The sequence below is a fragment of the Apteryx mantelli genome, chromosome 1 (genome assembly GCF_036417845.1).
Source record: "Apteryx mantelli isolate bAptMan1 chromosome 1, bAptMan1.hap1, whole genome shotgun sequence".
NCBI classification, from domain to species: domain Eukaryota; kingdom Metazoa; phylum Chordata; class Aves; order Apterygiformes; family Apterygidae; genus Apteryx; species Apteryx mantelli.
Window position 1 is genome coordinate 205,705,563 of NC_089978.1, and position 21,384 is coordinate 205,726,946.

The window sequence follows — 21,384 nt, forward strand, 5'->3', positions numbered from 1 at the left end:
AATATTGCTAAAGTACATTTGCTAGTCCTGTTCTGGCCATTATATGTTTATATATTTTTAAATGTATGTACATGGATAAACCTGAAGATTAACAATGGAAATAATATCTTACCTTCCATCTCTATCCCAATCATATACTTCTACTTTAATTGTTCTGAAACAATATAAAAAAAGAAAGAAAATACTATTAAAATGTACTAGGATTGACTTTAATACTTATATTTTAAAAGCATATGCATGTAATCAACTATGTCAAATCCAGAAAGCAGAATCTTCCAGTCATTTCTCACGGCGCAGAAAATAGCAAGTCACTCAGGTCACCCAATACACCTTAATTAAATTAACAGTAAAATACAACAGAAATTGAGGAAACAATTAAACTCATTAGAATTTTAACCAATATAGTTTTGCTTGCTGTATTTGAATTTGCTGTATTTTTCTGTAAGAGATATTCTAAACCTTAAAGAATTATTAAAATTTTTAAGAAAAGTAACATAACCTTTTTGTGAAGGTTTCTTTGGAATATGCTAGTATCTGGAAAAGGACACCTACTGCCGGGTAGATATTTGGGAAGTGCAGAACTTCAGAGGATAAAATTAATAAACAGCACAACACACATTAAAAGCAATGTTCACAATACAAAGTAATGCACATTTAAAGCAGTAAGGAAGCCTAGCCCATACACTTTAGTTCTTGAATGAAAAAACATACTCTGGACCAGAATAAAGCTTCAATGTGGTAGACAGCTCAGTATTGACCTCTACTAAATATTCTACAGTGGTGAAAACTGAAAACAGTGTGTGACCCACACATGATTTTGTGAAGGCTCCATCTGTGGCTGCAGAGGAAAGAAAACTGTGGTCCTTTAAATACTGCACTTTTCCTGTCTTAAAACTCCATCCTCCTCTTATTCCACAATAAAGAGGAGAAGGTTGCTTGGCTATCTGACCAAAGAGAACAGAGGAGCGCAGTGCAATTCCTTTGACTTCATATCAAGCCAAGAGGATAGTTATTTAATCCTTCCATTCAACCATCAGATTATAGTAAGTAACCCTGACTCTGACTTCCTAGAACTAGAATAGGGTCAGCAGATGTGGGGGCAGGGGGAAGGGCAGGGGCAGACTCTGGGAAGTAGTTTTCCCTGAACTGACAGATTGTCCTAGGCACTGTAGGCATGTTCACCTTCCTCTTAGTGAGCCAGGATCCGGTGGGCAAATTAAGTTATAAAATGTTAACACCAATACAAGTACCAGTGCAAACACTCATTCAGTGGAAGAGCTAATTAGAATTTATTTCATTTATATCAGAATTGAACAGGACTAGAGCTCTCTTCTTTCCAGCATTCTTGCTTCCTTAAGTTGCTAGGCTTTGTTTCCATGACTGACCTCAGTTGCTCACAGTGCAGCCTACACCAACATGCATTGTTCTTTCCATGAAATCACTGCAGTTGTGGCTCACTGTGGCTACCATGCAGTCAACTGCAGCACGTCACCACTATAGCAACGGAACACAGTCAAAATTATTTTACAGTCTTCCAAAGGGATCAAAAGCTCCATTCAGCCATACTAAGGAAAAGGACTCCCATAACGATTACGATATTAAGAAGTCATGAAAGCATCATGAAAGTGTTAACAGTAAGAGAAAGGATTCAGAGTCAAAAGAAAGAAGTATTTTCACTTGAGGAGAAGCGGAAGCCGTTAGAACTGATTTATTTTATAAGCCAGTTTGCAAAAGAAAAGGTAACAATATGTACAAAGGCAACAAAGAAAAAAATTGAGTGGTCCTATTTAACACTTCTTAGAAGACAAAGTTAGTCAATGTTAATAAAACTAGTAAATTGAAATTGTTAAAATGAATAACTTCTTTAAAGAACTCATAATTAACTTTTGGGCTCACTTTCAGTAGATGGTAAGGCCAAAAGTTTTGAGCAGCACAAAACAGAATTTGACATTTATACAATAAAAGGTATTTCCAATGGTTACACATATAAAAAATATAAAGATCTATTTTTTTTTTCGCGGCATAAAATAATTACTAATTGACATGTTTTCAAAGAAACTTCTCTTTAAGGAAAAAGGTTAAGTATATAATGGTTCCATACAGTTTCCTGGGCATCCCTCTGATGTATCTGCAATGGTTACTGTGTGAATCAGGATACTGAAACAATTTAACTAAAAGTAAAACCTAATAAGCAAGCTCATGTACTTTGCATTACTTTACATTATTTATGCACTTCCTGAACAGGTATAAGATTACACACATGTAAAAGCTGCAAATGGAAAATGATGTTTCCTTATAAGTAAAATGAACCTCTGAGGACAGATATAATTATTCTTGTTTCCAGGATGACAAGCAAGTAGACAAATCTGAAAACAAAAATCTCCCAATTTAAAGGATTAATCTTGATTTACATAGTTACTTGAAGAGAGCATTCCTTAAAATGCAAATGCTATAGAGCATACTATCATCAACATCCCTAATGAAATATAAGGAAAAATAAGGAAAAATATATCAGGATGGAAATAATATATAGACTGATCTTCTTTTACTACAGAAATTTTATTTATATATATATATATATATATATACACACACACACACACACACACACACACTATTTGACAAAGTAAGGATATATATATATATGTATACACACATACACATATATAAAATTAAATTCAACAATCAGTGATAACAAACCCAGCCAGCATCAAATGAAGTGAGGCCTGGGATAGAAAAATAATGCCTTCAAGATTCTTGTCTTTTAAACAATGACTTGCTTATTTTTATCCTTCAGAACACTGTTCCACATGAAGTGAAGTCACCAGGTCTGTGGTATTATCAGAGGCGACAGGAATCCAAGGAATTACTTTATAATTCGCTTCCACAGAAGCTGTTCCCCATTCTTCATACGAGATATGGTTCAATTTTATTTACTAGAAAGGGACTTTTTCTGGATAAGGTTGATTAACAGCTGAAATTATGTACAGCAAGATATTCAAGCCTAGATGTGTTTTACTTTTTTTTTGATATTCCCAAATAGGCAGAAAGAATTGGTTCTTCTCCAATTAAAATTTACGGGCTCTGACCACACCACTTGTTACATTTTATCCTTATTTCAGTTTGGGGTGGAGTTATGTTAGAATTTCAGCAGAATAAAGTGAAAGTTGCTCTGCTGTGGAATGAAATCAAGAACAGCTCCAAACCTACTTTATCCAAACAAATATTTGACCCTTGAAAGGAAACTGTTTAATTTAGTTAGAAAGGCAATATCACAAAGATTTTTTTCACTAGACATCCATCATTTTACTTCCAGATTTCAGAGACTGTGATTATTAAGACAGACAAGACACACTAGTAAGTTAAGACTTACATAAGGGTCAACAGAACTTAAATTTCAAATTGTCTTGCAAATTTGTGTTCAAATACCCAAATCATCTCAGAAAGGAAACTTGAATTAAGATAAATTCTTAATATTATCAAGATAAATTCTTGAGAAGAATCTTGAGAAATGGGATTTCAGAAAGAACAGCTCTTCCTTGAATAGAGCTCCTCTCTCAAAACTTACTTCATATTAAAAAGATTGATCACAGATCCTGAGTTTCACCCATTTTGTCTGATATATGCAAGGATATATGCTAGATATTAAAGGCCTTTCAATTGGCAAATTCTAATAATTCACCCTGCACTACATTGCTAGTATGTCTTAAAGGACCCAGTTTGGAGGGTGGTTTCTCTGTTTAAATTTAAAAAATCAAGCTCAGTCAAGATTTGGATTTAGGATGATTCTGTCTTAAAACTTTCATACAGAAAATAACAGAGCATAAGTGCAATTGGAGAGCTCATATTAGGAAAGAGAAAGAAGAGAATAAAAATTTTAGAGATACACTGAAATTCCTGGTATGGCTGAAAAGATATTGTATGATTATATTGTTTGAGAAATATGAAGCTAATTCTGGCCTTTTCGCAATGAAAAGTGGACAGAGCTCACTCAGAAGTTTAAAATAGCCGCTGAAGATTTACTCTCCCCAAAAGCAAATGAAAGAAGGAACAGAATGAATGTTGATATATTCTTTCAATGACATTATTCTCACCCTTCGCATCACAGAACCCAGAGTACCAAAATTTGATCTGTGAAATTATCATGATCTGAAAGTGACATTTGGGTTCTGTGTTTCTGTGTATTACCATGCTGAGTTTAGGAATCTAATCCTCACCTTTAGAAAGACAAGTTTTCAAATAAAGAACCCCTGAAACCTTTGGATGCTTCTTTTAAATCATCAGCTAATTTAAATGAATCTGACAGCTAAAGAATATTTCTTGATCTGAAGCATGATGATACAAGCAGGATTAGGGTTTCATGGAGTCATTTATTCATAAGGTATTCACTGAGCACATTATGCAAAGCAGAATCAACAAGAGAAAACAGTAGTTATACTATAATTTGAAGCATGCTATCATACTTTTTAATTCTGTTTTGGAATGGTGAAGTTTTTCAATATACCTGAACCACAATATCTCTTTTTTTAATTATTATGAAAACCTTTTCTCTTTAATACAACAAATAGTGCAGGTGCCAGAAACTAGGGTCTTGAGCACTATTTTGCTTAAGCCTGATGCACATGAATCTTTGTACACATTAAAAATTTTATTTGATTAGAATGTACTTATGAAATTAACACATTTTAATTGAATTGAAATGAAAGAGTTAACAATGCTGTTTACAAGGACTGTAAAATGTACTACCCAAGAAGAGTGTCAGGAATGTAGGAGAACTCTTTTCCCTTTAATCAGTTTGAAGGAACATGACATCAAGTATTGAAATAGTATCACAGATAGAATAAAGCAACTAAGACCTAGTAGAACACACTAAGAATGGCCATTCCCCAAAAGAATGATAAAGAAATACCCATTTTCCTAGTAAAAAAAAAAAAAAGTCAATTAGCTTTTGATGTTTTAATAAGCAATTTATAAAGATTTATAAAGATCTTTAAGTTTATTACTGTGAAAGCACTCTGCTTAGCTTAGCAAATATAAGTACTTCTTACTCTCCTGCTTCTTCATATTGACTACTGAGATTCAGTCAACTGAAGCACAGGTCAGTACTAGCTTTGGTTTCTGTTTATCCCCTGCCATTAGCTAGGAAGTTAAAAGAATATACCCCAGAAACATTAGGCTTTGATGGTAAGAGCTGAAATAATTTTACTATATGCATTTCACTGAGTAATTAGGTTGATAAAATAATTCAATAGAGATATGACATGGCAAAAACATGTGCTTTTACAGTAACATAAAATGTACATGAACAAATGATAATTATGCAGATAGAAACTGAAAATAAAAACTGAGGCAGAGAAGAAAACTACTTAAATTCCAATCTAAAGATCATTTCAAAGACTCACTTATAGGGAAATCACTAATTAGAATTAAATATTATTTAATTTCCCATTGATTACATTCAGCAATACATTTCAATAAAGGATTAGACTTCTGCTGATGGGAACACTGGTTCAGGGTTAGAAGAATGCAGTACTACACTCCTCTTTTTTATCTTAATCAATAATATAAGTACCTTAAGTTATATAAGATAAGAAGACATGATCATACCATCTCATCTCAAGTTAGTAAAATAAACAACAATGTTTAGGGGTTACATGGCATTCGAACAATATTTTTGAAAGGTTGCCTTTGAAATGCAGACATGTACATTTTGCATCTTTTATGTTTTTTATCCTTTATCTTTCACTCAGCCTATGTAAAGCTGAATTGAACCTTTAGCACATCTAACCATCTATCTGTCTCCCTATCTACTGCATGAAGCTTAATGACTACTCATATTCTTACTCTAGTCTTCATACATGTCCCTCACACCTCCTTAATTATTTTAACCTAAATACTATATTATATGCTGCTAAAAGAATTAGGACTGATGAGTCTGTACTTCCTCAGAGTCTTGCTAAAATAATTTTAGTACTCCAAATTTCAGGTAGCAGAGAGAAACTACCAGACATTTAATTGCTATACAGTAATAAAACCAGTATCTCAGTGCATTTTAAAACTATGAATGGTGACAATAGAACAAGAATCCTCAGCACGTAGTTAAACATTTTTCTTGTTGATGTTGTCAGAAGTTAACATGTCCATTTTCCAAAGAATCTAAAAATATCCATACTTCCTTGACTTAACTGATTTGCTTTGTAATGATATTACTATCATGTTTTTCAAAGATGTATCCTTCTGCATGGGATAGCCGACAACTTCAAATCTGACCATGATGGTAACTACTATCTGAGTTTCTCATTTGTTTATCTATGTACTTTAAAGGCTTTAATTTATCAGGATCTTCTGAAGTAACACTGTTTACCAAGGAAGGCAGATCATCAGTGTTTGCTTTCCACGAAAACACTACAAAAAATGCCTGTGTGTACTAGTAACAGCGCCCCTTCTTCATATTAGTCTATCTTTCTAACTGTTCCTTTCAAAATGCTGATTAAATAACCTAAATGACATTAATAACTGAATTGCTTAGAAAATGTTGCATATAAAAGAATACATAAGTTAGAAAAAAAATTGTTAGTATGCTAAGAAAGCTTTGTCTATAGCTTACCGGTCATAGTCTCCATTACACAGTGCTCTGACAGAGATCTTGAATGCCTGCCACACTGGATTTAACGTATTTTTTACAACTTCTGTTTTGTGGCAGATCGTAAAACTGTAATAAAAAAGGTATATTTTGTATTTATTTACTTCTTTTTTGTAATCAAACTGGGAATCAAAAGAGCTGAAATCTGTATTCACTGACACAACATACAAATAAAATCTAAGAAAAAAGAAACGCAATGCAATCAGGGGAGAAGGGAAGCAAGGAATACTGAGAAGGACAGACCTGTCTGAGAGCAATTTATTGTTTACAGAGTAGGGTGCTAAGCAACTCTAAGCCCCGTTTAAAAAAAAACAAACACAATAACTTCTACAAGATTACAGCCATTCAGTGAGTTATTTCAGGCAAGAGCACTCTCCATCCCACTTGTTTAAACAGCTCACTGTGCAGCCAGTAATCAGTCACAGATCCAGAAAGAAAGCAGTCTGGTGAAGATCTGACTCTTGCTTCATGATTAAGAAACTCAGCCAATGAAATCATGGCTTTCTGAGGCTTGTACCCAGGATTATTTATATGATTTTAACCAGGGGTGTCTCAGGTAAAACATATAAGCCTCCGTGAGATCCCATGTTCACCTCCTCTCAGTAAAATATAACAAATTGTTTTAATGCATTTTGCTTTCTCTAAATGATGATCTACATGATGCAGAAATGAAATAAATATTTTGAACCCTTACCTTGGGAAGTGAAGTAATCAAAAGGAAATAGGAGGCAAGATCACTGTTGAAATCATTACTGAAACTCTAGCGACAGATGTAACCAAAGTTCCTCCTTAGAAGGAATACCTTCCTTAAGCTCCAAAGGCCTAGTTTTTATCCTGGCTATTACTGTGAAGGCCTCTCTGAAGCTATGAGACAGAGAGGGGAGCACCAGCTCCCACGGAAGAAGTGCTGCCCCTAACCTCCTGACAGATTCAGGAGACTAACAGAGAAAGCAGCTAATCACTCACCCCTCAGAAGGAAGTGGGGAAGCATGGTACTCAAGGCCAAGAGCAACCACACGTACCAGCATTCCCAATATTGCCCAGAGAAATTCTACTAATGACGTTAATGTCACAATGGAGCCATACCTCCTCTAGGCTTGCAATTTAAGATATTCAGCATTTTTTCAGGAAGCTGTTCCCGTAGTTTGCCTCCGAGAGAAAAAACACAGGGAACAGACATGCATATACTCATACATAGAACTTTTCCAGTTAAGCTGGTGAAATAAGTGATATAAAACATGACTAGCCTTCGGTTTGAGACAATGCTGTACATGAGGACGATCAACTTCCAAGAAAACTTAATCTGCCAACAGACCCCCACATAAGCAGTATGTTGACCAGAAGTTAGCCTGTCAAATCTTAGTAGCAGAACAGATGAGACTTATCTACTTTAATGAACTAAAGTATGGATGCAGCCAACAGCCATCTCTAAACAAAATTTTCTGTTGTGAGGTATTTTCAAATTCTTCTATTTCCTAGAACTCTGTCAAAAAGGTAAAAGATAGTTCCAAATTTTCAGTATAAAGAACTTTTACCTAAAACAATTTATGAGCATTAGCATATTCTTCTACAATTTTGGGGTAGAATTCTGTTTAAGGCATGCTACTTATTAGCAAAAGTCATACAATTTAATAATTTTTATTATTGTTAATTTTCATAGTGCTCCATCTGCCATATGTTCAACTCTTAAAATCCCTAGTTGCAGCATTTGATCTGTTTGTTACAACAGTTTTATTTCAATATTGCATAACATGATATATTTAAATTCAACAAATATTACAAAAGAAAAACAACTTAATCAGACAAATATCAAAAAATGAAAACTGTATCACCAGCTATAAATACGTTGTCTACTGTTAAGCAGCAGAAATACTTAACATGCATCTATCTACCTGCCATCTTCATTGCTCCGATGAAAAACAAGGAAAGGATCAGATTTCCCGAAGAAGTCCTTCTTGTCTAGTTTGTTTGCACAAAATTGCATTAGAACCGAATCCTGAAATGGGCAATATAGAAAAATTACATATAGCATACAATTTGCAAACATTATAAAAGAAACAAAACCAAAAATAACTGACTACTAATCATTCTAATAGAAAACAAAAAAAAAGAGAGGTAAAAGCCTTCTAGACGATCTCTACACAATCACATTCTTGCAATATACATGCAGTGCAGTTTGCACTATTGGAACCAAAAAGTTGTAGAGGAGTGTAAAGGGAGTATAAAGCTCTAGACCAAAATGACTCAGGGTTTTTCTAGTATTTTTTAACATCCAAAGTTGCATACTTAGGGAAGTAGATACATTGGAAAGGAACATGTGTTAGAATTAATTTAAAGAACTCCAGTGCGACAGGACTAAGCCTCATTCCTTCAGTGACTTAAATTTGCAATGGTCTATCTCTTCCCCCTGTAAAGCAAATGGCTTAGCAGCTTGCTATTAAGTGTCTAGAAGCTTCCATAAAAGACCATGGAAGATACCAAATACACCCATTCTGATGATAAATAAGGAGAAAAGTTTCTTTGCTGTGACCAGGCAGGCTGATAGGTCACACATGGTCATCCTTTAGGGCAGAGTCAATTACAAGATAAGAATGCCTGAGAGACTATAAATGCAAGAACTAGAGATAAACCTGGAGACTCACTAGCTAACTGAGGCGGGGCCTACTGGAAAGACTATGTTCCATAAACAAGTCTACAGGCACGTCAGAAGCAACAGGAGGACAAATGAAAATATGGCCCACTGCTGAATGGGGGGGACCTGGTGACAAAGGACATGGAAAAGGCTGAGGTACTAAGTCATCTTCGCCTTGGTCTTTACAGGTAAGATTTGCCTTCAGGAATCTTTGGCACCTGAGACCAGTGGGAAAGTCCAGAGCAAGGAGGACTTAATCATGGTAGAGGAGGATCAGGTTAGGAAGCATTTAAAGAGACTGCACATTCAACAAGTCTGTGGGACCTAATGGTAGGCACCCATGAGTGCTGAGGGAGCTGGATGATGTCACTGTAAGGCCCCTCTCAATTATCATGGCATTCAGGGGAGGCTCCTGAGGCCTGCAAGAAAGCAAATGACACTCCTATCTTTGAGCAAGGATAAGAAGGAGAATACAGGTCAGCCTCTCCTCGATCCCATGGAAGGTGATGGAGCAAATAATACGTTTGGAAATAGTTTCCAGGATTAAATACAAGAAGATAACTGAGAGTTGTCAGCATGGATTTATGAAGGGGAAATTATGCCTGATCAACCTGATAGACCTCAATGATGAGATGACTGGCTTGGTGGATGAGGCGAGAACAGTGGGTGTTGTTTATCTTCACTTCAGCCACGCTTTCCACACTGTTGCACATAACATCCTCACAGACAAGGTGACGATGTACAAGCTAGATTAAGTTGTCAGTGAGGTGGACTGAAAACTGGCTGAACTGCCTGGGCTCAAAGGGTTGTTATCCGGGAGCACAAAGTCCAGCTCCAGCTGGTCACCAGTAGTGGACAATCACTAGTGGTGTCCCCCAGGGGTCGATACTGGGGCCAATACTGTATAACATCTTCATTAATGACCTGGATGATGGGACAGAGTGCACCCTCAGCAAGTTTGCTGATAATACAAAACCAGGAGGAGTGGCTGATACACCAGAAGGCTGTGCTGCCATTCAGAGGGACCTCAACAAGCTGGAGAAATGGGCTGACAGGAACCTCATGAAGTCCAACAAAGGGAAGTGCAAAGTCCTGCACCTGGAGGGGAATAACCCTGTGCACCAGTGCAGGTTGGGGGAAGACCAGCTGGAGAGCAGCTTTGCAAAGAAGGACCTGGGGGTCCTGGTGGACAGCAAGCTGAACATGAGCCAGCAATGTGCCCTTGAGGCAAAGGCAGCCAGCAGCCTCCTGGGCTGCCTTAGGCAGAGTGTTGCCAGCAGGCCAGGGGAGGTGATCCTTCTGCTCAGCACTGGTGAAGCCACATCTGCCATGCTGTGCCCAGTTCTAGGCTCCCCAGTGCACAAAAGACATGGACATATTGGAGTAAGTTCAGCAAAGGCCCAAAAAGATGATTAAGGGACTAGAGCATCTATCACATGAGGAGTGGTTGAGAGAGCTGAGATTATTTAGCCTCCAGAAGAGAAGGCTCAGGGTGATCTTATGTATAAATACCTGATGGGAGGTAGTAAAGAAGCCAGACTCCTCTCAGTAGCATCCAGTGGAAGGACAAGAGGGAACAGGCACAAATTGAAATACAGAAACTTCTACTTAAACATAAGAATAAACTTGTTTACTCTGAGGGTGACCAAACACTGGAACAGAGAGGTTGTGGTGTCTCCATCTTTGGACATACTCAAAACCTGAACGGACACAGTCCTGAATAACCTGCTTTAACTGACCCAGCTTTGAGCAGGGGGCTTAGACCAGACAATCTCCAGAGGTCCCTTCCAACCTCAACAATCCTGGAATTCTAAAAATCTTTGCCATTGTGAATATGAACTTAACTTTGGCAAAAAGCTCAGAATATCAGACAAGAAATAATCCAAATCCTGAGCATCTTTAGGTAAGATAATAGCACAAAGAAAGTATGTTACAGCTGGTGATGGAGTGCAACAGACTGCTAAGACTACCTGCAGGAGAGCATGACAGAGACTGAGAAAGAGAGGAGAAGAGAGCGCAAGAGAGTCAGACATTGAGTCCCAAATATTTCATAAACTCCCATCACTGATTTTGAACCAAAGTGATCATAAAAGTGAATTTTGACTGGGGTGAACCTGGAAGAATGTGAAAGCCTTGGAAGGCATCTGGTATTTTTCCGCATTAAAGGGAAAGAAAAAAAAAAAAGCCGAATCTGATGATGAGTTTAAGGGCATATATTTGTCACTTTTAAGTAGTGTGTTACAACCGGAACAGCAATGTCAGTCTTGAGAGAGAAACCCAGAGTACCAGGAAAAAACAGTCTGTCGTCTCTTCTAATAGAGACAATAAATGCTCAGGGTGATGGCAAACTTGTCTTAAGAATGGTTAAGTAGGAGCACAACTTCTGCAGCAAAGTAATTAAATTGTATAACCATTTTGTCATCTGACAAAGCATGAACAACTGGGTCAGTTCCTACTTCCAAAAGTTGGAGTCCATGTAAAACAAAGAAGAAAAACTGGCACTTTTCATGATCATACTTATCATCTGTACTAGTAACACAGGAAATTCCTGCTGTTAAAACCTCTGTATAAGAGAGCTCAGTGCCAACTTTCATGTTATCAGATTTGGTAACTTTGTATTTGCTGATATATTCTCTGGGAAAGACTTAAACAGACTAGATACCAGATGTTAGTAAAAAAAAAAATTACTATTGCATAAATAGAAAAAATTAACAGCTTATTACCCCATAAAAATGTCAGAAGTTCTATAAGACATAAAGCATTACCCGCCTACTGTCACCACACTTCATAAACTAAGCCCCGCAAACAAATCCCTTCAAGCCTCATGATATTTTTGCAGGTTTATGTAGCTGATCTTATATTCTCCAATTCATCTGTATATTCACACCAAATTCCTGATATTGCTTTATTAATTTAAGATTTACTATCTTGTTATTGCAAATTCTTCTAAGATGCATCTTACAGCCTCATTCAATACATACCACACCTTGATGATCTCCTCAAAACTCCCCTTCACACATCAACCTTCTTTATCAGCCGTATCTATAATCCTTCCTCATTCTTCTTTTCACACTCTATTGCCCTATGATTTATGACTTGCTGCTAGCTCCTTCGGCTCTGGGAAACAACTGAGTTAGCCTAGCCCCCACATGCTTTCTGAATCTGTAAGCTCTCCTCCTTCCTCTTTTGTCCAACCCAGTCCTCCAGGAGCCCTTGGAGGGGGAGAACTGGTGACTCACCTGGGGAAGGTCATGACCACACCATGTCTCTTCCCTTAACCAGCCAAATTTCCTGGTTTGTCCCATACGCTGAGATATCCTTTTGTTTTCTATTAAATAAGTAGGCACCTGCCATTAATAGCATGAGGCAGTCTTCATTTTCTTTAAAGAAAACTGTTTAAACTTTTATTTTATGGAGATTCTTTCAAATATCTTATTAACATTTTCCAATAAACATTAATTTCCTATTTCTAAGAAAATATGATTCATAGTAAGCATAAACCTTTTTATTTATAAGGTTAAAAAGCCAGAATTTTACTTTGATGTTCATGCAACATCAATAACCCATAATGGAAATGTAAATTCATGGCTGAAACAGATGGATCTTTGTTAAAATTTGGAGATTAAGAGATTAAAATATGACTATTTTGGGAAACAAAGACTAGACTTAAAATTCATTTAGAAATCAGAAACTTTATGTTTCAAATTGTTCTCTGCTTCTTTCTTTACTATCTAAAAGTAAGAGTAACCAATAGGAAGAAAATAGCATTACAGATATCATAAAATGGCAATTTATATACTGTACTGTTGACAACCTGGTCAGTTTTAAATCACAGAATCATTTTATTTTTTCAAAAGGAATGAACACATACTTACTCGGCAACAGCTCAGTTCCTCTGCTGTTACTATAACTGTTCCACATTTCTTCCCAGGAATTCCTCTGCAAGAAAATAAATAAAAAAAAAAGTATATCACCTCAATACCTTAATATCATTAATGAAAGTTACAACAGACAAAGACTAACATAAAGTAAGTTTTCAGGTAACAAAACTGATGGCACACTATGCAGTTTTACTTTTCTTTCACTTGTCCTGTGTAAAAAAGTTGGTTTATCTTAAGTGAACTTGTAAATGAGTTATATATTCCTTTTAACTAGTATAAAACAAATTAGTTTAAACCTATGTAATTTCAAAGGAAGTAGCACAAAAACTTAAAATGGGGTGAGATAACTATTCTCAACCCTCCCATTGACATTTAGAGACAATTCTACAACTTACAGATTTGTGAAAAGCTTTCTTTTCCAAATTTTCCTTAAACAAAATGTCAAAAATAAATTTTAAAAAATACACCAGTATTATTCTGCAAAGCCATTTACTCTGAAATGCTTATGAAGGTACATAATATTTATACCTTTACCTCTTTCTTGAAAATAACTAAGTATCTGAATAAAATTACTTTCCAAAAAGGCATTAAGATAAATTGCATTTTCAATTTGATTATACTTTTTAGGTTATTCTAAGAGAGCTAGAAGGCACTCATGTTCTTCTCTTATGACAAAAAATCACTGTAAGAACTTACTGTTGTTCTTATTTTCATTCAATATTCTCCTTAATCTTCAAAAGCCTACTTTTGAAATTGTTTACAGTCCTGCACTCCAAGTAAGTTCAGCAAGATACTGGTACAGCAAAGCATTCCAGAAATGAGTAAACTGAGGTGGAGCACACTATATAATTTTAACTTCTAAGCAACACTATGCCATAGTATCTGTAATCTGCATAGATGAGAGAGGAGAAAAAGAGAGAAGAGAGAGAAAGAGACAAAGGGAGGGGAGGGGAGGGGAGGGGAGGGGAGACAGAAAGAAAGAGAAAGAGGAAAAGAATTGGTGGGAAAACAGTGCTTATAAGCAGGTTAAAGTTTAGAAATTAGGAATAGAGGAGCAAAAAATGATGCAAGGTTATGCAAGGATTTTGGAAGTTCACTGAAACTTGTTTACAAGTTGATGTTGAATTTTGTAAGTAATACATCAGAGAATGCTGCTCTTGTACTGCTGCAGTTGTTTGCCAATAATCAGAGAAACATGACCCTTCTCCTGGACCTGGTATGCTTCGTGCAACAAGGAAGTCTGATTACAGAAGAAAAACCATGCACACGGAAACTATTCAAGTTTTGGAGGTCAAATTTTAAGTGAGGATTTCATATATATATAAAACTTGTGAGACCCTTCCATTTAATATATCAAGCCATATTAACATCCTTAAATATAATATCAGCACCCTGACAAAAACTTCAGCAGCAAGAGATCAGCCAAATGGAAGGACCTTTAACTAGCAATGATGCCATGTGAGAAAATACAAAAAAAGCCAAGTTGTTTTTATTACTGTATGAAATACATTACTTTCAGATTAATCATTACAGAGCCAATCCTTCCAAGTGACAGGCAAATATTGACTAATATTATCTTGAACATGAGGATGCAAGAGTTCTATCTGTTTAAACCCAAAATGGGGCATGCTGCTAATCTTCTTTAGTTTTAGGGAATCTCTGGCCCTGAGCTGCAGTGGAATTCATTCTGTAGCACTGAAGTGACAATACAGTGTTTATCTTCAGGCAAACCGAATTCTCAGGGTAAGATTCTCTGGAAAAGGTTATGGGTTAGAGTTTGTGAAGCATAATGAGGCAATCTATATCGCACATCCATTGTCAATTCTGTCTAACTAGTTATCTGATATTCAGATACAGAAAATATGCCAGTCTGGGTGTGAATAGGGTGGGTGCAAACTGAATAAAGGAAAGTAAAATGTGAGGAAGACCTACATATCAGTAGGTCCTACTGCTTTGAGGGCCCAGAACCTGTTAGTGTTCTAAGTGATTACTTCTTTTTAGGCAATTTAAAATGCTTTGCTGGCAGAAGCTGTTATGGCACAGGGTTCACTTGAGGCCTCTGATACTATAAGCTATGAAATGAGAAATTTTGCCTTTATAGCAAATGGGAAGAAGCCCAAAGATGGTAAAGTAATTGCACTGTCTTTGAGGAACACAGAACTGTTATGGGAACTGAACACAAAGCCACTATCAAATAAACATCCACATGTCTCTAGATAGACTATAGCCTCAAGGAGTGACTATCCTCTCCTTAAAACAGGGAATTCCACAAGACTGAGACATCACACCTACAGCACTAAAGAAATTCAAAAGGACCCTCTGAAGACCACTTGGGCCTTAACAAAAACTGAAAGGAGGACCTATCCAGAGTCAGTGAAAAAGTCAGAAAAAGAGGACAATTTTTGCAGGAATTTGAATTTGAGAGGGTAAACAGAGTCTGTAATTTTGCAAGCTGAAACTGCAGTGAGGCAGACAATCTAATATTTTTTTCAGACCATTCCAAAATTTACAGTCTTATCACTGAATTTACAGAACTAGCCTTCTGGCAATCATAACCACAGATAAGAGGATAGGACAAGTATATAGGAAGTCTTTATTCCAGGGTTCAGAGAGTTTTCTATTAATTATGTTGGCAACAAGATGACAGGAGAAAGAACTTTCCAAAATAGGCAAGCTGGTTCCAATATGTCCTCATTAACAGGCAACGGCAATCATACGTGAATAGCTGGTGTAGAATGCTCATTAAGCTATGCAATGGTTCTATCTTCTCATTAAAGGGAATCCTGAGAGCGCACTTAGATTCTGAAAGAAGTATTGCTCAGAGTGGTAAATGTGACTAGTATCTTCTCTCTAGGAAGGCAAAACATGCAAATATCCATTTCAGGATAATTTCCAGGAAGATGACAGTCTCTTGAGGGAAGAATACAGCTGTACCCCTTCTGAAAGTAGATATATTTGCACCTCATCCTTTCATGCTAATACAACTGGGGCATGCAAGGCCAGGCTGGGTTAATCTTACACATAGCGCTTGTAACTTGTCTTGAGAAGGCAGTTAATGAATCCAGTAACCCAACAAGTACAGAGAGCAAACATTACGGTTAAAATGACAGCTTGCCCATTTCACCTATCTTGTCTGAGTAGCTTTATTTTTCAAGAGAAATTAGTCAAAAGAAATGTTCACCTCTGCACCTGGCCAGTCTGTGAAATAAAGTGTAGTACTAAAGAACTATGCTCTTGAAGTCAAAGACTCATAGTCACAGGGATAACAGGGTAGTGCAGTACTATATGGGGAGACAAAGTCTTCTGAGGCAGACTGCACCAAATTCAAAGACCTTATGGCATAAAAACCTGAGAAGGAGGTTCAGGAGATATATTCACACCTGCCAAGACCAAGTAGCATTGGCTTCAAGCCGCTAAGGCATAATCCACTGGTGCTGGATAGACCAACAAAACTGCAAGTCATGCCTGTGCTGAAGGCAAAGAAGAAAAATGTGTAGGCATGTATATCTTTACTTTTGCTCTCACTGTGAAGTACAGACACAGTATGTGTTTCAACCTGCCTAACAACCCACTACAACAGTGGCCCTCCGGGCTTGAGATGCTTTAAATTCATTGTGCTGAGATGGAGGACAAGCATATCCTCTAAGAGTAGACCTTTTAGGAGAATGTCCCCTGGTAATGAGCAGTCTGACTTGGCCTTGGCCAGTTCATGGTGGCCATGTGCTCCTGGATAACACAAGGCTTTTGCGCATTTCTACAGTAGATATATCTGAAATTTCCAAGCTGCCTCATTTTCATTTTGAAAGAATGTAAGAATTTACTTGGATGGCAAAAGGAAGATGGAATTCATCCTTCTCAAGTCACTTAAGTACAAAAAGTGCTACTTCAGTAGGGTAGCTGATTGGAACTAGAAGAGCACTGGACATTGTCTTCCTTATACACCCATGAGCAGAGAACAGAAAAGGCAAACTGTTAATGAACTTTGACAGCACCATGGACAGAAAAAGTTCTCCAATCTCAAGTGACAGGACAAAGAATATTCAAAGTGTGAATGTGAATTTCATACTAGAGAGCTAGTCAAAGGAGTCAATGGAATTCAGAGTGCAATTCACTGTGGCAGTTAGCCTGCATTAGGCCTAGCTGGCATAGCTGTTAGCATAAGCCTGTTAAACTTCGTTTAAGTAGAAGTAAATAAAATACGATCAACCTCTTTTGCCAAAAAACAAAATAGTGTTTGTGTGCTCAAGAAAATCGACAGCCAAGCTATGCAAACAACCTGTTCATTGTCAAGAAGCGCAAGTATTTTCAGAAGTGTCCAGAACAAGCAGATTGTGTGCGCCAAAAATGACAACAGCTAATCAGAAAATGACAGCGCAATCTGAATGTACTAATCACCAACAAGGTATTCTCTGCCCAACTCTGTAACTAAGCAAACTTAAGAATGTTGGGGATAACCAGAGTACCTGAAAGACTCTGGGGCGGGGGAGACCCCATGACCTTGCACCAGGATCCAGGACCATCTCTCCAACCTCTGAGGAACCCAGGGAGTGGAACAAAACCCAAGGGACTCCATTTTCCTGCCAAGGTCTACACATAGTATGGCTGGAACTGCTGTGCTGATCCACCTGGCTTCTCTCCTGGACCACATCATCTCTCCCATGGAACAGGGAGGTCATGTAAGGAAACCTAAAGCTAACATACCCAACTTCTCTCCTGGAACACATCGTCTCTCCAACAGAATAAGTCATGTAATTTGTAGAATTCCATACATCTGTGATTAAAGTGTTTTGGTATCCAAATCCATTTACCACCCACACTGTCATTTGGTCTTAAACCATGGCATTCAACTACTTTTGGAGGAGATGACTCAGACTGCACTGACTATGTTGACTAGATCAGCAGTGACTATAAAAGGGAGATTACCATGGCTTACTTAGAGGTAGACAGCTACACTGAAGAAACCCATATTTAACCGGATGAATCCTACCCAACATGTCTGTATTAGTCTAGAAGGGAAGTATGCAACTTGTTCAGAAACATTTGAAGATATTTTAAAACAAATAGTTCATATGCTGCCTGCACTGTAGTGCATGCAATTCCATTTGGACAAGCAAAGTAAATCACCCAAAGATTCCTCCTTATTTTGGCCCTTAAAGTGCATTCCTTGCCCTTACAAGCACCACTAGCTAACAGTGTCATGTTTTAACTGAGCAATCCTACTCTACATCCCTGCTGTTATGAAGGTTACTACTTACCCTCAGGGCTATTTCCTGGACAGGTTTTTAAAAGTTTAACATCCAAGATGGGATTAAGTGGAGAATCACAAACAGATGTTGTCTAACAACAACAACTTACTTAAATTAACCACTTTACATGAATGTATTAGAAATCTGATCAGCTGATTCTTTGGGTTTTTTTGTTGTTGTTGTTTTGAAGTAGCCAGATAACAATTAGTAGTTTCCTACTGTTCTGCTATAGCCACAAGCTACTAAACAGTAATTTAACACTCATAATATTGATGCAGTCCTTTGGGTTTAGTTTTTCTTTTTTTACATTTTAAGTTTTTAGCATTATGTTGTATATAATATTTATTTTATTGCAAATAACTTGTGATTAGCTACCGAAGTTGAAGGACAACTTAACAGTTACCAATCATCTGCAAACCTTGATGACAACAGAAGATGACACAGCCTTAAAGTACCTTTTCTGGGTAGTTTTTCAAGTCATTTAAGTAAGTGATAAAGCAAAGTAGTACTAGTTTTAACATATATTATATTACTGTGTGTATAGTCCTGTTTTCAAGTTTAAATAGTAGACTTTTAAGAGTTTTCCTCAATTACACTGCAGATACTGTAACTTTCCTCATGCCCAGAGCTGAAGCTTTTATTTACCTTGAAAATGAAGTAATTCCCAGTGTGCACAGTCCCACTACTACAGAAAAGGGAAAAAAGGGACGTGTAATGATAATAATATAACTGTTTATGTCTACAATAATTAAGTCCTCCATTTAAAAATGAGTAATATTATAACTGTAAAGTACTGGCATACTCTGGGGAAGGGGGGAGGCAGGAGAGGTTTCAGGGGGGTTTACCAGGGACTTGTCACAAAGACTGAGTCTGTAAATACAGCGATCAGATGTCTGGACTATGCCTGAACTCCAAAGAATTGAGCAAAAATGCATTCATTATCAACCTTAATTCTAAGTATTAAAGAGCACATGAATCATATTGCTAAAGGATGTTGTAGAAGTAATGATCATATCACTCACAGCATTCAGCAAGAGAACTAACAGTTTACAATTGCTACAAATGGTATTTGAATCATCTGCAGTTGATTGTAAAACAGAGAAGCCAAATCAAAGATTTTGATAAAATACTATGAGAAAATGTTTCGGGAAAGTCTTCTAGAAGTCTTTTCATGTTACTAGCATTTTTAAGTATAAACTGTACTATAAATGAGTCCTGGTGAATAGTTGAAATTTTTCTTTGTACAAAAGGCAAATGATTGAAAGAAAGACATTTACAGACAAAATTTAGTCCAGACTTGAAGGGCATAATTATAGCAGTGACTCTCCACAAAGCAGTGCTAACCAATCCCTAACATTTATGATTCAAAAGAATTTGTTTCAGGTATGCATAAGTCTCTGAAATTGTGTTAGTTTAAATCCCTTTAAAATATTTTCTAAAGTTAAAATATAATTTTACAATGTTCACTATATTTTTTGTAACAAAAATATTTTAGTTTATTTAAAAGACTTTTAAAGTTTTTATAAGGACACTTAGATTGAATTAAAAGACTAAAGTATTTTTAGAACAAGTAATGTAAATCTGATTTTACTTTATCAATTTGAATTGTCTGTTTTGAACTGTTATTTGATGTAGAAAAAGACTTTGAGAAACAATTATTTTTAAATTGAAATTATTTTTAAATTAGAGAAACATAAAGCTTAAGATGCTTTTCCAGCTTACACTTGTGTTGGAGTTTTAAAAATTTGAGAATTTAATTGTATTCAAGTATTGAGAAGAATTCCTCGGATGACAATTGAGAGTTTCCTACTTACTGAAATAAAAAATGGTAGTTATCATAGAGTGTTCTCTCTGTTATTCTCACTGTTTTCAATACCAAACCGAAAAGTTTAGGGCCACCTCCACAGAAATCACCAAGTTCTTTGATATAGTCTAAGGAAAGGTTAATTTTAGTTATTTTTTTAATCAATGGTATTAAGCTCTTTATATAAACAAGAAAAAATGTCTCTAATAAAATCATGCTACCGCTGGCATGTTTTGGACACTGATAACAAAATATTGACTTCTGAGATTTTTCACAGGACTACAAAACTACTATTTAAACTACTGTTTAAGTTTGGAGTTAGCAGGAACAGGATACAAAATATGCAGATGAAAAGATGAATAGTGTGTAAACCATACTGATCAAAGATAGATATAAAAAGGTCACCTAAATACCAAAAATGGCTAATAAAGTTAAATATATACATAGAAGAAAAAAAATTATGACATGAGACTCTTTAGAAAAGAATTATATATTAAATTAACAACCCATCATTAATATAATTTGATTAGGCAGTTTTGTTTTATTTGTATTTATGCTAAAAGAATATCTAAGGACAGCCTGGATTTTTGAGGTTGTTGCACTTCATCCTCATCCTGGTTCTTGTTATTTGAATACAAAGTCCCACCATGTGCCATCTATGGTGTTTCTACCGAAGTCTGGTGATGAAAAGTATTTTCAAACAATTGACAAATATCCACTTGGTGGTCACCTGGAAGACAGCATATTCAAGAAATACATACAAATGCAATCTCTTCCCTGAAGAATCCCAGAAACAAACATTCAACTCACACATTACTTATTGTTCTTATAGGTATATAAGGCTTACTAACTCTGAAAACTTCATCTGCACTTACAAGGAAGTCAGTGACGAGGGAAAGCAAACAAAATAACCCTGGTATATCATTCATGATTCACCCAGTAAAACTGGACAAGAAGAACACTGCAGCAGACAGAGTAACCAAATTCAGGAACAGTCACTGCAGTGCAATTACTGTTAAAAAAACAAACACAAACAAAAAACCCAAACCAAAAAAAAAGGTATTACAATCAAAAGAAAAGTCCAACTATGTCTTTAAATGATTATTTTTAGTGTGTCATACCCAAACTTGTAGCATACATTTAGATTACAAATTAAATTGTAAATTATTTTTCATTAC

The 21,384-nt window shown here is 36.3% G+C and overlaps 1 protein-coding gene across 2 annotated transcripts in view; it reads right to left on the minus strand.

Annotated features, from left to right (window-relative positions):
• CPNE8 (copine 8) overlaps positions 1-21,384 on the minus strand; it is a 112,873-nt gene that overhangs the window by 49,340 nt on the left and 42,149 nt on the right. For both annotated transcript variants that reach the window (XM_067316036.1, XM_067316030.1), the window contains exons 7-10: positions 13,151-13,214; positions 8,536-8,639; positions 6,608-6,712; positions 113-154 (exon numbers count right to left, since the gene is read on the minus strand). In XM_067316036.1, the coding sequence (XP_067172137.1) occupies positions 113-154; positions 6,608-6,712; positions 8,536-8,639; positions 13,151-13,214 (315 nt within the window). The remainder of the gene's footprint in view (positions 1-112; positions 155-6,607; positions 6,713-8,535; positions 8,640-13,150; positions 13,215-21,384) is intronic.